Source organism: Lagopus muta, chromosome 5 (genome assembly GCF_023343835.1).
Source record: "Lagopus muta isolate bLagMut1 chromosome 5, bLagMut1 primary, whole genome shotgun sequence".
Taxonomy (NCBI): domain Eukaryota; kingdom Metazoa; phylum Chordata; class Aves; order Galliformes; family Phasianidae; genus Lagopus; species Lagopus muta.
In genome coordinates this window covers 4,974,820-4,987,679 of record NC_064437.1, presented here as the reverse complement: position 1 = coordinate 4,987,679, position 12,860 = coordinate 4,974,820, and the positions used below count along the sequence as shown (strand labels likewise).

Here is a 12,860-nt window from a genome sequence, read left to right as displayed (position 1 = left end):
CTTAGATGATTTATGACCAAAACAAAGATATTTATAGGCATTTCAAAATCCTTTGTGCTTTCAAATACGGATGGAGCTACTTCTGGAAATGAGTGAGTTGGTTCATTCACTCAAAGCTGAGATAAATAAGTAAGCCTTCAGAGACTTTCCATTTTATCTTGGACAATGTGGTGGTGCTCTCGAAATATCTGCATTATTTCCAGTATTATTTGTGGGAATATCCACTGAGCAGAGCAGATCTTAAGATAATATTTTTCATTTATTTGATGGCAGATAATGGCGTGATCACTTACAAAAGCCTTAAAACGTTTTGTAAAACACTGAATATGTTTTTTCCTTCTTCTTCCCTGACACACCCATTGTAAAGCCAGTAAGCTTATCCCTGAACAAATGAAAAAAAAAAAGAAAGCTTTTCATAAAAGCATGTTTTCCTATTGCTCCATACAAAGCTACAGCTTGCCATGGAAAAGTTTGTCTTGATTTTCCTTACAAACATTTTCCATTATATCATTCTCTGATCAAAACAATAAAATAGACATATAGTCAAAGATTCTGCCTATCACAAACAACAACCTGCTCTCAGAGACATTTCCTTTGTTTGGACTTGTCTGTGTGTGTGTGCATGTGTAAGTGCATGCACGCACACGCGTGAGCATGTGGGTGTTACAAGTAAGACTTTCCAAATTTCATGGCCCAATTTGGAAGCTTATGTCAAACTTGTTTTGCTTCATCTGTTTCAGTCAGGGTCTTGTATCATTGTTGTCTCAAACATGTGGAAAGCTTAATGGAAGTCATTAACTTTTATTTTAGTTTGGCCATATTGTCATCATGGTGGGCAGATGCAGAGATGGTGCTATTCCCAAGATCTTCTTTTTGGAACAGTGATGTTGTTTACATCTTCTTGATCAGAAGAGAACAATGGTTTTTACTTATTTTTAAAGCTCTGTTTCACAAATTAAAAAAGTCCCTGAGAACCTTTGAAAACGTAATTGAAAATATTCTTTCTATTCTTTTAACTATTTAAAATCCTTAACAAGTTTCTTTTTCTTTTCCAAACTACCAGCTGAAACTTTTGCACTCACCAATCTGTGGGTTACTGTTCAGCTGAAGGAATGAAAAGAATTTCATTAGATGTGTTTTATGTTTCTCGATTAAAAAAGTCACCCGAGGCTCAGTGACTTGTTTTACGTTAAGTGACTGCTGTGTGCTTTGATCATCACTTTATTAATGCTTTAATGAATATTAAAAAAATAAAGCGCTGTATTAAAAGCTAAGCTCTCGTATAAGGAAACCGAATCCCTTTTCCAAGAGCCACAGTGCTTCTTACTCAAACATTTCCTTCTATATTAAGGTTTTCTCCAGTTCTCCTTTAGCCTGCTGCAGATGGCTACAGGAAAGCACGACAACTGTATTAGAGTAAGGTTAAAGGGAGAGCAAAAAAGAAAGCAGAGTAATGTGCTTCTATTCAAACAAATATATTCCAGACTTACCATGCACTTGTTTGGTTTTTCTCCAGAATGAACCCTCATGTGAATCAGCAGTTTGTAACGAGCATTGAAGGGTTTATAGCGGCGGACGCAGCCTGCCCAAAAGCAAGTGAAGTCCTCTCCCTTCCGCTGGTCAATGTGGGTCTTTTCTATGTGTCTGACCAGTTCATCTTGTTGGTCGTAAGTGGCACTGCAGTCAATCCACCGACAGACCTGTTTGCCATTGCCGAGGTCCTGCTCATCCCCCTCACTGGGCTGAAGGGATTTCGGAGACATAGAGGCATGTAAGTGAGGCAGCGTCCCTTGGGTCTGGCTCAGCTGCTGGTGTAGATGGTAAGGGGGAGGCAGCCCTTGATGATGTCGGAAAAGATCAGTGGTGGAGGAATAATCGTCAGCTGGTTCTTGTTTTAGGAAACTCACCTTCTGTGTGCTGTGGGAGGTGTTTTGATGAGGAATGCTAGTACCATTCATCATAAGGCTGAGACTTCCATTCTCCTCGACTTGCTGCATTTGTATCTGCTCACAGTCACCTCTGTCACACTCAGCAGAAATAGGTACAAGGCATGCCGGAGGGGAGGGAACACTGCAAGAGTTTCCAGGCTGAGAGCAAGACTGGGGCCGAGAGGATTTCTGAGCACTGTGATGACTGATCTCCACGGGATGAGAGGAAATGCCAGCTGAATTAGTTCGCAGTCCATTCACACAGGTGACCAGTGACGTCTGTGATGTGCGGATGATAGCTGCAATATCAATTCCTTCGGCTGAAGACGGCACAACAGAGATGCATCTCTTCTTCAGGTTGCTTGCTTGTAGCCTAGCTGAGTGCTGAGGGGTGCCAAGTGACAACGGACTCGGGGAGGAGCTGTGTTCATTATTAAACAAGTAGGAAGAAAGTGAATTTGTGAAGCTATTATTCATTAGGTCTATTTCGGGATGCAGACTACCAGAGGCTCTCAGCTCCATCCCCTCCGTAATCCTTCTGTGCATGGAAGCCTCAGACAGAGCCTTATAATCACCGGGGCATTCTTGTTTAATGTGCTGAGCCGGGTGACTTCCATTCAGGCATGGAGCAGCAGAATCTACTGAGTCTTGAAACCTGGGTGACCTGTAATATAGTTTGTATTAAGCATCACTGACTACCACAGGATTTATCGTTTTTGTACAGGACACAACATTTGTAAAGCCCTGGAGAATGGAAGCACTCGCTCTCCGCCGAATGCTGCTCATCTAATGCAGCAATTACAACAAAAAATTCTGCAGTGCTTCCTCTACAACCCCTGTAAAGGCAGCATCGTTTTACACAGGATTAATTTTACACAGTGAGTTATGCACAGAACAGCCAGTCTCCCCACCTCTGCTACGGGCAATTCATCAATCACAATCTAGGTTTTCAATGCATAATAGATTGGGCAAAACAATAGCTGAGAATGAAGTTTGAGAGCTTTGGGCTTTTTTGAATTATTCAAATATCAGTATTTTCCTCACAGTGTACTGGGAAAATTCCGTGGCAACCTTGTTCAAACCAAAAAGGCTACAGCTGAATTCTGCTTACACATGACAGAATTAAAATAATTTGCTGAATTAAAAAAGAGAGAGATCTGTGAAGGAAAAAAAAATGGCTTCCGAATAAAGAATAGCTCATTTCAGCCAGTGGTCCAGAGCTGATGAGACATCAGTCAAAAGAGAACTGAAAAAGTCCACAACCGGGAGATTTAAACTGGCAGACAATGTATTTTCATTTCCATTTTTCATATGATAATCTGCCCAGGTCTACAAGTGCTAAAGGATGGTTCTGCAGAAGTGATTTTCAACATCTTTTGATGCGTGCTGAATTCAATCACTCAGGAAGCAGGAATCCCACATAGGCTTTTCAGTAAAACATCCAGGAAATATTTCTTTCTAACGTTTTCCTCCAAGCAGTCAGCAATTGGCCTATGCTTTAAAATGAAAAATAATAATAATAATCTCAGCGATAAATGTTTACTGTGCATGACCCAACTGCCTGTTGTTGGTTAGGACCAGTGCAAGTGCCTTAACATATCCCTAAAGCGTGGTTGGGTTTAACCTGTGGCTTCACCATGCAACGACGTGCCAGGCCTGTAAGAGGAAACAGTACATCTGTGTGCAGGAAAGCTGTACCTGAACTAATAAACCCTCCAGAGAGGTCCTCTAGGGCTCTTATGCTGAAATGTTCCATATAAATGAATTTTATGCTTTTTGATGCTATCACCAGAAAAGCTGAAGAAAACCTGGCCGTTAGGCAGCTCTGTGTGATGCTGTAGCTGACAAATCTGACACATTTCAAAAGAAGAAACATATATGCTTAAGATATTGTGGACGTATTCATACGTTAAACTGCAGAGCTGCTGACTAAACAGCATTTATTTTTTGACTTAGGTGATTTCATCTCTATTGCTTCCATCAGACCACCACAAACACAAGGAGCTGGAACCACTACTAACTCCTTCTTTGTAACAGCTCTCAATTAGAAAATAAAAACAAAATTTTAAAAAGCTTCAGAAAGACTTCCTGCTCATCAAATGAAAGCTGTCAAAGAATTCTATCAATCTGAGGCACACAGCTGGCAACATACATCCACTGGTGACAGGTTTCTAAGCTACAACAGTCTGCAGCCAGTAGGGCTTGATATAAAAAGCTTTAAGGACATGAGAGAAATGAAATTCCCCACCATTCATTGCTACGGAACAATTAGATCTTGCATTTTGCAACCAGAAGTTTAAAAAGATTACATTTAAAAATTTTAGAGGTTTCCATAATCCATTAGCTATAATTTCTCCCTTTAGGTTTGCACAGTTGGTCTCTGGGTAAACTTAAAGCACCTGGTTTTGCAGATGGTGAGGTTGTTTTTTTTTTCAAAAACACAGTATTCATACATTATTTTTTAACATTTACAGAACCATATGTCTGTAAAATATGTGGCATAAGCATTAGTAAAAACTTGTACTGCACATGTTTGGGAAACTCTGCCTCACTAGCTTGTGGCTCTGCTGCTCTGTAGAAAGTATGCTGCTTTAAAGGCTTTCTGAGAAAGGTTTACAGTGTTCCATGCCAGGCATGAGATTTCCTACTATTTGGCTTCTTCTGTATGAGAACTCCTCCAAATAATTCAGTTTGTACCACAGCTTAGTGGTCCCAAAGCCTGGGGCTAAAACAAACACAACACATTTCTCACATCACATAAAGCTAACGCAATCCTTACATTTCAGCCCGTGATAATTGGTGTCATACTATTAAGCATTATGTAAAGCTTCCAGCCTGCCAGAAATCCATGTGAGGAATTCCAGCAGGAGTCAGTGCAGAGTACCTGCAGGATGGATTAAGATGTCTTTGTCATCTGAATACTACATTCCCCAAGTTCCTACCAACATCAGTCTGCATTTCTAGCACAAGACCTTACTTAGAATCAGGACTGTACTGTTGTGATACAGCACAGCACGAAATATGAGACACATAGAAGAGTTTTCTACCTTTTTCCAAGAATATTTCAAAACCAAAAGAGATGAAGGCACTAAATTCAAGCATCTCATTGGCAGGGCCTTCTTACCCATGCTTTGCCTACATGTTGGTAAGACAGACTGCTCATGCAGATCAGAAACCATGCCTTTCTGGGCGCTACAGCTTTCTCCTCAGCACTAAGTGCTTTACATATCCCGCAATCATTAACTTTGCAGGGAGAATCTGGCTTTGTTTCAGTTTCCTGATGGTCAAGTGGTGATGTACTGAATGCCAAAATTGCCTGAAAGTGAACTGTATTCCTGGCAGAATTTCGCCATCACAACTCTAGGGAAAACCCTGCAGATTTCTTCCAGCCTGGGGAGTGTGGAGAAGGGATGGGGAAGCAAAGCTGATGTGAGAGAGACAAGGTGTCTGAAACACACTGTGCATCTCTTATACCAAGTTGTTATGCTATTTGGGTCTGCCATGGCATCTTGCTGTTACAGCCAGAGATCAGGTTCCAGAGCTGCTACGCATAGCCAGTGTCATCTTAAGGACTTTATAATCCCTGGATATAAATATAAATTCATATGAAACAAATGGCCAAAAGAGAGCGAGAGGGACAGCAGATTGCAGGACAGCACAAAGAGCACCTTGTGGACACACAGAACTGCGAGGGCCGCACTGGGGGCTTCCAGGTGAGTGAACATGGACAGGAGTGGGCTGGAAGGGGAACATACCCCATGAATATGCATCCTTTTGCAGGGAGCATCTGTGTACCAATCTGAGGCCACAGTACTGCTGCTCAGCACACGAAAGCTGAGTGTAAGGCCTTCACAGGGTAACAGCAGCCTCTCAGAGGACAGGAAAACAGTGCTTCCAAAGAGACTCCCTTACGTGGTAACTGGAGCCAGAGCACGAGGCCAGCAGCACCATGCCAGAAGTGCTGCATTCCCTACTGCCCTCAGAGGAAAAGACCACAGTATCTGAAATCTCCAGATTATTTACAAAACAAACGGACACTCCTTCACTTGCCACTGGAAATGTGCAAGCAGTAGTAACTGACAGTTTTAAGAAGCTGGAGGGGATTGTTCTGCTGTGCATCCAGAGACCCTCTGCAACACTATCTGACTGCTCCAGTGTCCTCCCTGGGTTTTATATGCACAGTGTGGGCGGGTTTGCTCCATCTGATAATGGATTAATTGACAAAAGGCCAACACCAGCTGAGTGCTGACTCCAGTTGTGGTAAGGAAGGTATCACGACTTTTCCAGTCCCACACACATCACCTTCACAGATAGCGTGCAGCAGCAATTATGTTGCACAACTTGAAAGATATTGAGTGGGAAAAGAAGGGGCCAGGATGAAGAGAGATTGTGATTCTTGGGTTAAGCAGTCATTGCCAGAATGCACTTTACAGCATAAAGTGATTCAGAGGGAAGCTGACGGCGATAACAAGTTTCAGTGCACCGAGGGGAAGAAGACAAAGCCAATGATAACCCCAAATCCTGAGGGAAAGTTTGGATTGCCAGGGGAAATGCTCTCTGATTTGTTTGGGTTTTCTTTGGACACTGCATATCCAAGAAAAGCAGAGTGGTTCAGAGATCAGTTCAGAAAACTTGTCTGAATTTGTATCTCTCCTTGTTTCCATGCTGGTCACCAGAGCTGGACAGAGCAACCAAACCATCTGCACTGCCTTCTATGCACTGACATCTGTCACTTCCAGCCCTTTAGCTCTCCTGTATCAGAAAAGGATGGCTGAAATCTGGGGAGGTACAGGGCACCCTCAGCTCCCACTGAATTCACTGGAACATGATGGGCATTTGCCCCCACTCCATCTATGTTCTCCTGTTCCAAGATCTTCAGAGAAATCTCTTGTTTTTTGTTACTTGTTCATCAAGAACATTTACTGTCACAAACACTGCAAACAGAAATCATCCCAGCTGCTGTCCACCTTCTCTCACATGCCAAGGTTCTGGCTCTGTACCATGTGTGTGATGACAAAATTAAACATGGTATCTCAGGGGTCCATAGCTGGCATTGGCATTACCTTGTGAATCCTATGCAGACAAAGGCAATGTTGCCTGGGTAGACACACAAATAGAGCGTGACCACATATAAAGGAATGGAAAGGACATTCAAGGTATTCCCTGAACAATTCCGAACTGTTGCTTAGCAAGCAGCAGAACCTCCAGGTTTTAGACCATGCTATAAAATAAAGGGATAGAATTTGGCCTGTCACCTGCCACTTTCTCATGTTATGCAGAAGACAACCCTTTATGCTGCTCTGGGAATCCTTCTCAAACAAGAACTGGAAGGGGTTCATATTTCCAAGGGTGGGTACTGTGACCATGGTATGCAGGTATCTGTCATTTCCTCATTATAGGTTTTACAAAAAGGTTCAAAAAGATCTAAGCAGTGTACTACTCTCTTCCTCCTTTTGTTTGCTACAGCCCTAATTATCTTTGTTTCATAATTGTCCTCACTGACAGGATAAAAAAGCGTAGTAAGTGGCAATCCCACATTGAATCACAAAGAAGCTGGGAGGAAGTACACTTGAATGCAGCTGCAATATCATCTACAAATCTCTGTAGCAATTGCAGAATATTTTGTTATGTGGCATGGATATTATTTGTTCTTTTCAAAGAGACAAACAAACAGCTCTTTCCACTTCCTTACCACACTGCTGCGTGTTCTCTTCCTAAAAACACAGATGTTCTTAACCCAGAAGTAAATGGAAAAGGGGAAATAAGACATAAACATGTACAATAAAATCAGAAACTGCCAGATTTCCAAGACCAAACTATAGTTCATATTTCCTTTTGCTGTGACTATGGATATTTGGGTCTGATAGTACCATGCAGAGCACCACGCCAATTATTCCAAGTGTCTGAGATAAAGGCTGCTGCTTTATTGAGGTTTCTCTTTTCTACAGCTCTTCAAAAAGCTCAAGATTATTCTGTATTATACACGCTACCAAAAAGAAGTAATTAAAATGGATGGACAGATTTAAATTTATAGCAGGCTTCTATTCACAATGGATGTCTGTTTAGGGTACTTGTTTAAAATCTGGTAATGTTAAATTTGTAACAACAACAAAAAAATAATGTGTTTTCATACAATTAATTTATAGCAAATGTTTAAATAGAGATTCTGTTCGTAGCATATCCAACTACATTGTATATATCAAAACCAGAGACCAAATTTTCACATTACAGCCTTAAAAACAAATGCTGAGGATGTGGCTGTATGGGAACACCGAAAATTAAAGGAAATACTGCACATATAAAAATGGCTTCCTGTAGGTTTGATGGTGGCAAGGGAAATTGCCATATGGGAGAAACTGGCTTGGGACACGGCATTGGTGTGGAAAGTGGAAGTACAGAGGAGGCAAATGTGACACTATCTGAACACCTGGCAAAACTCTCCTTGACTTTTGAGCATGGTAGTAAAGTCCACACAGAGAAGCAGAGAGGCTGCAGCTGCATATACAGCGACTTCTACTGGCACTGCCTTGGACTGCTGCCTGTGCACACGAGCATATCCCTGCAGTGAAAACCTGCAGATGAGTGGAATGGTTACACAAGAATCCAAAGAACTTCCAAAAAGAGGCAAAAGCCAAAAGTACTCTTCCTGCAGTACGGTGCTTGGATACCCAGAGATGCTATTGGAAACAGAAAGCAACAAGGAAGCATTCCAGAAGAGCTAAGTAGACAGACCCATAAAGCTTGCAGGGATACCTTAGATCAGAGTGTGTCAGGTTCAGCTGACCGACGTGAAGTAATCTCTCACAGGACAGTGGGTGGTCTCGCATAAGTGGGTTTCCTGTGTGGATGAACAGCCCTTGTCTGCACACTGGTACAGAGCTACTCGTCATCTCCACGTCCATCATGTTCTTCTTCTCGGAGATCAAGTTACAATGACTGTAGCCACCATTAACTGTCAAAAAATAATAATAAAAAAAAGTAATTAAGTGATCATAAGCCTTTGACTAAGAACTATCTATGCTTCCTATTGCTTGGCATGTTCATTTTGGATCTCCTTGTAAACTTCTTGTAAATGGCTTAGCAGTGGAAACTAAACGTTTTCCAAAGAAGCAAAAATTAATTCCAGAGAAATCAGAATCTGTAAATTATGATTGTTTATTTCTCTTTTTTTTTGCAGCTATTTTACACTACACTTTAAGTCAAGAAAAAACTTCATGTGATAACTTCTGACTGTGTATTTTTATGGTACAATCTTGCCTCTGCCAGATTTTGTGGAAGAATATTTCAGTCTCTCTCTATTTTCAGAGTCCCTTTATTTTCAGAGAGAGCAGCTCAGTGATGTAAGTCAAGATTTTCTTTGCAGACAATTATCTCTGCAATTATGACCTTAGATGGGCATGTTACTCCTTGACTGCCAGGTCAAATAAAATTTTGCTTCAATGTATATGTGTGATCAATGTGACTCATGACTACAAGTGATACTACAACTAATAAAAATCAGCTCTGTTTTGGTGGATATTGCATTTTACTTGACTTGGCAAAACAGGCTAGAGCTACAGCAATGTTCTTCAAAGTATAAATATACCCACTGACAGTAATTCCATTGAAAAGAAAGGACAAAGGGGGAACTAAGAACCTAGATGGTACTGGTCAAGCGCTATTCATTTCATTTCATTTCATTTCATTTCATTTCATTTCATTTCATTTCAAGTGTGTTCATTTTGGTGGGGTTTTTTATTTGTTTTTGGCTGGGCATTTTGTTTTGTTTTGTTTTTTAACTCTAGGGAACTAGTCAAATACTCATACATGTGCAACAATGAAAGTATTTATGAGGCATTTAACCTTTAGACGCTGGCTAAAAAATACACAATACCCACTTACCATCATTTTCATTATTGTATATGAATCATGCTTTTCATATATTAGATCTCCCTCTAATCTCTTGTGGGTTTCTTTGTTGTTGCTGTTGCTTTTTTTTTCCCAAGGAGACAAACTGTCATGGTGTCAGAAACTAACTGCAAGCGTATTTCTGCAGTTACATACTCAGCCCAGAAAGCAGCTCCTTCCCCCTCGTACCCAGCACTCTTGGTCAGGGTACAACAGAGCCAAACTGCACTGCAGTGATTTCAAATTCTGCACAGAAAAGACAGGCTGCACTTCCACATCACACAAACTAGTCATTCTCAAAAGCACCGACGCTTGCCCTCTGCTAGGATGTTACAAGGCATGATTAATCTCACCACAGCTCTGCCATCTACCAGCTTTATCTTTACATCATTCAGCCATCTCAGAATGGGTGTCTAAGAAGGGCTCAAGCACCTCCACGATTTTTGCCACTGACTGCTTTGATGCAGCTCCTCAAGAGCCAAGGTACCCTGAAAGTGCATGAAAGCCCATCTTCTCTTCTGTATAGCTGCCACCCCTATGGCTAATGAAAGACAGTGGCAGAGCTTGCTGCTGTGGTCCTCTACAATTACAGTCAGGGCACGCTTTGAAAGCAGTGAGAATGACATCCGAGTTTTTGGTGAGTACAGATGAGAAGAAACAGGTGACATGGAGAGGCATTAAAAGTCTCTGGTAACTGGAGAAATTGTGAAAGGGATCGCAGCACAAAAGTCCATTCTCCTCCACTGGCCGGGCTCCACAGCTTCCCCATCATGCTCCACGGCCCCATTGTAAAGGGAAAGGCATGGCAGAGGAAGATGCAGTCCAGGCAAGCATCCAGACTCAGAGCAAAGAGTGGGTACATGTGACACCCAAATTACAAGTCTCACGAGGCATCACTGTGACATTTCAAGAATAGAATTCCCTGTTACTAGTGAAAAGTTCTCAGTGTTTGGCTGGTACATTACACTTCTTGATTACTTATTTGTATGATTTTTATTTTTTCAAGACACTGGAATCGTTACAATTGGAAAGACAATGCAGGGTTTTTCCTACCCAGCTCCAATCACAACACTAAGGTATGTGGATAGTGCTAGGAAGTGAAGGCCAGCAATATCTGACAGAAATAAACAAACTACGTAAGAATTTTAGGAAGATTCATAAGATTTTACTGCATTTAAATTACACAAAACAGGCCATTAACCTCCTTCATGGTGACTAATATCTGTGTTTTCATTATCTGAGCTTCATTTTCAGAGACTGCGATATTCAGGGATATTTGTATTCACTGACAGTCTGTGGCTGCTGTAAATGACTGGAGATGCAAAGAAAATGCAGAGAAACACAACAACTTTTGACTCGTGCAGGGCAATCAGTTGCATTTGGTGGTTTGGGACTGAAGTGTTTAACATCTCAGTGGATGCCTTTCAGCTTACAGTGGGTGCTTATGACAATTAGCTGCGTCCTGGTTGTAATCAGGACATAAATGACTATTATATCCTCTGGAGTCTACATCTCCACATTTATTCCTGTCCTATCCTGGCTTATTCCCGTTACAACTGACTCATTTCAATGGTAATATCTTCTTCCCTAATAAGACTGCACAGTCAGACTTGTGGTTGTTCATCTGAATTTATGAATCACACCGAAGGGGTATCAAACTATACTGCTGAACACTGATGAAAGATGCTCTACACACTTTTGAAGGCCTCACCATCAAGAGAAGTTGGTGCATCAGTTACACCTAAATACCTGCATCACAGGTATTCACTTTTTCAACCAGCAAGATTTTGCAAAACTTCTCTCCAAACTACTGGGGGTTCTTTCAAAAGCTTTTAGATTTATACTTGATCTGTAATAAAACCACTTTCTTGTTTTCCATTCTCTAAATGGCACAAGTCTGAAATTCACTAAAGCTTTCTAAAAATGCATTTTATCAATCTTACCATATTATCAAAACACAGAAACCTGAATTTTCCACTCAACTTTCAACAATGTCAACTGTAGCACATGCTGATACCTATGTGTACGAAGACAGAGACTTCCTAGAATAATGTGACCATTATTCCCATGCCATCAAGAACAATTATCTTCTCTCATAACTATCAAACCAGAAAACACATTTTCTCCCTGCAAAGGAACAGAAACTCACGCCAAACTGGTGAAAATGCACATTTCAGACAACCTACCCCACCTCTGCCTTCACAAAGTAGCCCACAGAGTTGTTAACAAGAGTTACAAATTCCTTGCACATCAGAGCCTCATGTGACGCGACTCCTGCACCAAAGCACTCTCAAACGTGCCCACTGCATCAACGTCTCACTTTGCCTCTTTTTCCACAAAGCAAACTGAAACAAAGACTGAGAGATTGTCTCCGAATGCAGACAACTGGAGTCAACGTTCAAATGTTGGAGCACATGTGAAAGCAAACTCATTGTCTCCAGAAAGAAAGGAAAAAATGTCTGGTTTACACCAGCGTAACTGAGAAGGGAATCTGGCCTTCTGACAACTGGCTTTTTATGCAATATTAATATCACTGGCTGGCATACATGAGATTGAAGCATTTTCCATGTCTGGAACTGCATCTCCTCTTTCACTGGTATCAGGGGGCCTTTAACCTACATACTGTAACTTACCAGTACCAGATGAAAAGAGCACAGAATCCCTGCCTTCCACCTCAGCGTTCACCCTGCTTTCAGGAGAACCATAGCTATTTCGTAAATCCGTATAAAATACTAATCCTAATTTACAGAGAGTAAATCTAATAAAAGTGCAATGGTTTCCAGAAGGATCTCATGGAAGCAGAATCCTTCAAGGTAACTTTTGTCTTTTTCTGTCCTGCGGTTTTGATTTATATCTCTGCGCTTAAACACTCGTGAAGGGAATGGAAGAGGTTGACACAGTAGTGTGCAAATGCTGCAATCAGGCAATTCCTTCCATATGAGTAATCAGGTTAGTTCAGCTCTGGCTATCTTGCTGCTTAAATTCTGGGGTAACTGAGTTTGGAGTTACGCCAGGTTATGTCATATGAGAATCGGTGCTGCTGAT

At 41.3% G+C, this 12,860-nt stretch overlaps 1 protein-coding gene across 3 annotated transcripts in view; it reads right to left on the bottom strand.

Annotated features, from left to right (window-relative positions):
• Positions 1-12,860, bottom strand: part of GLIS1 (GLIS family zinc finger 1) — a 177,679-nt gene that overhangs the window by 87,743 nt on the left and 77,076 nt on the right. For all 3 annotated transcript variants that reach the window (XM_048946035.1, XM_048946033.1, XM_048946034.1), the window contains 2 exons: positions 8,682-8,880; positions 1,491-2,592 (listed from right to left, as the gene is read on the bottom strand). In XM_048946035.1, the coding sequence (XP_048801992.1) occupies positions 1,491-2,592; positions 8,682-8,880 (1,301 nt within the window). The remainder of the gene's footprint in view (positions 1-1,490; positions 2,593-8,681; positions 8,881-12,860) is intronic.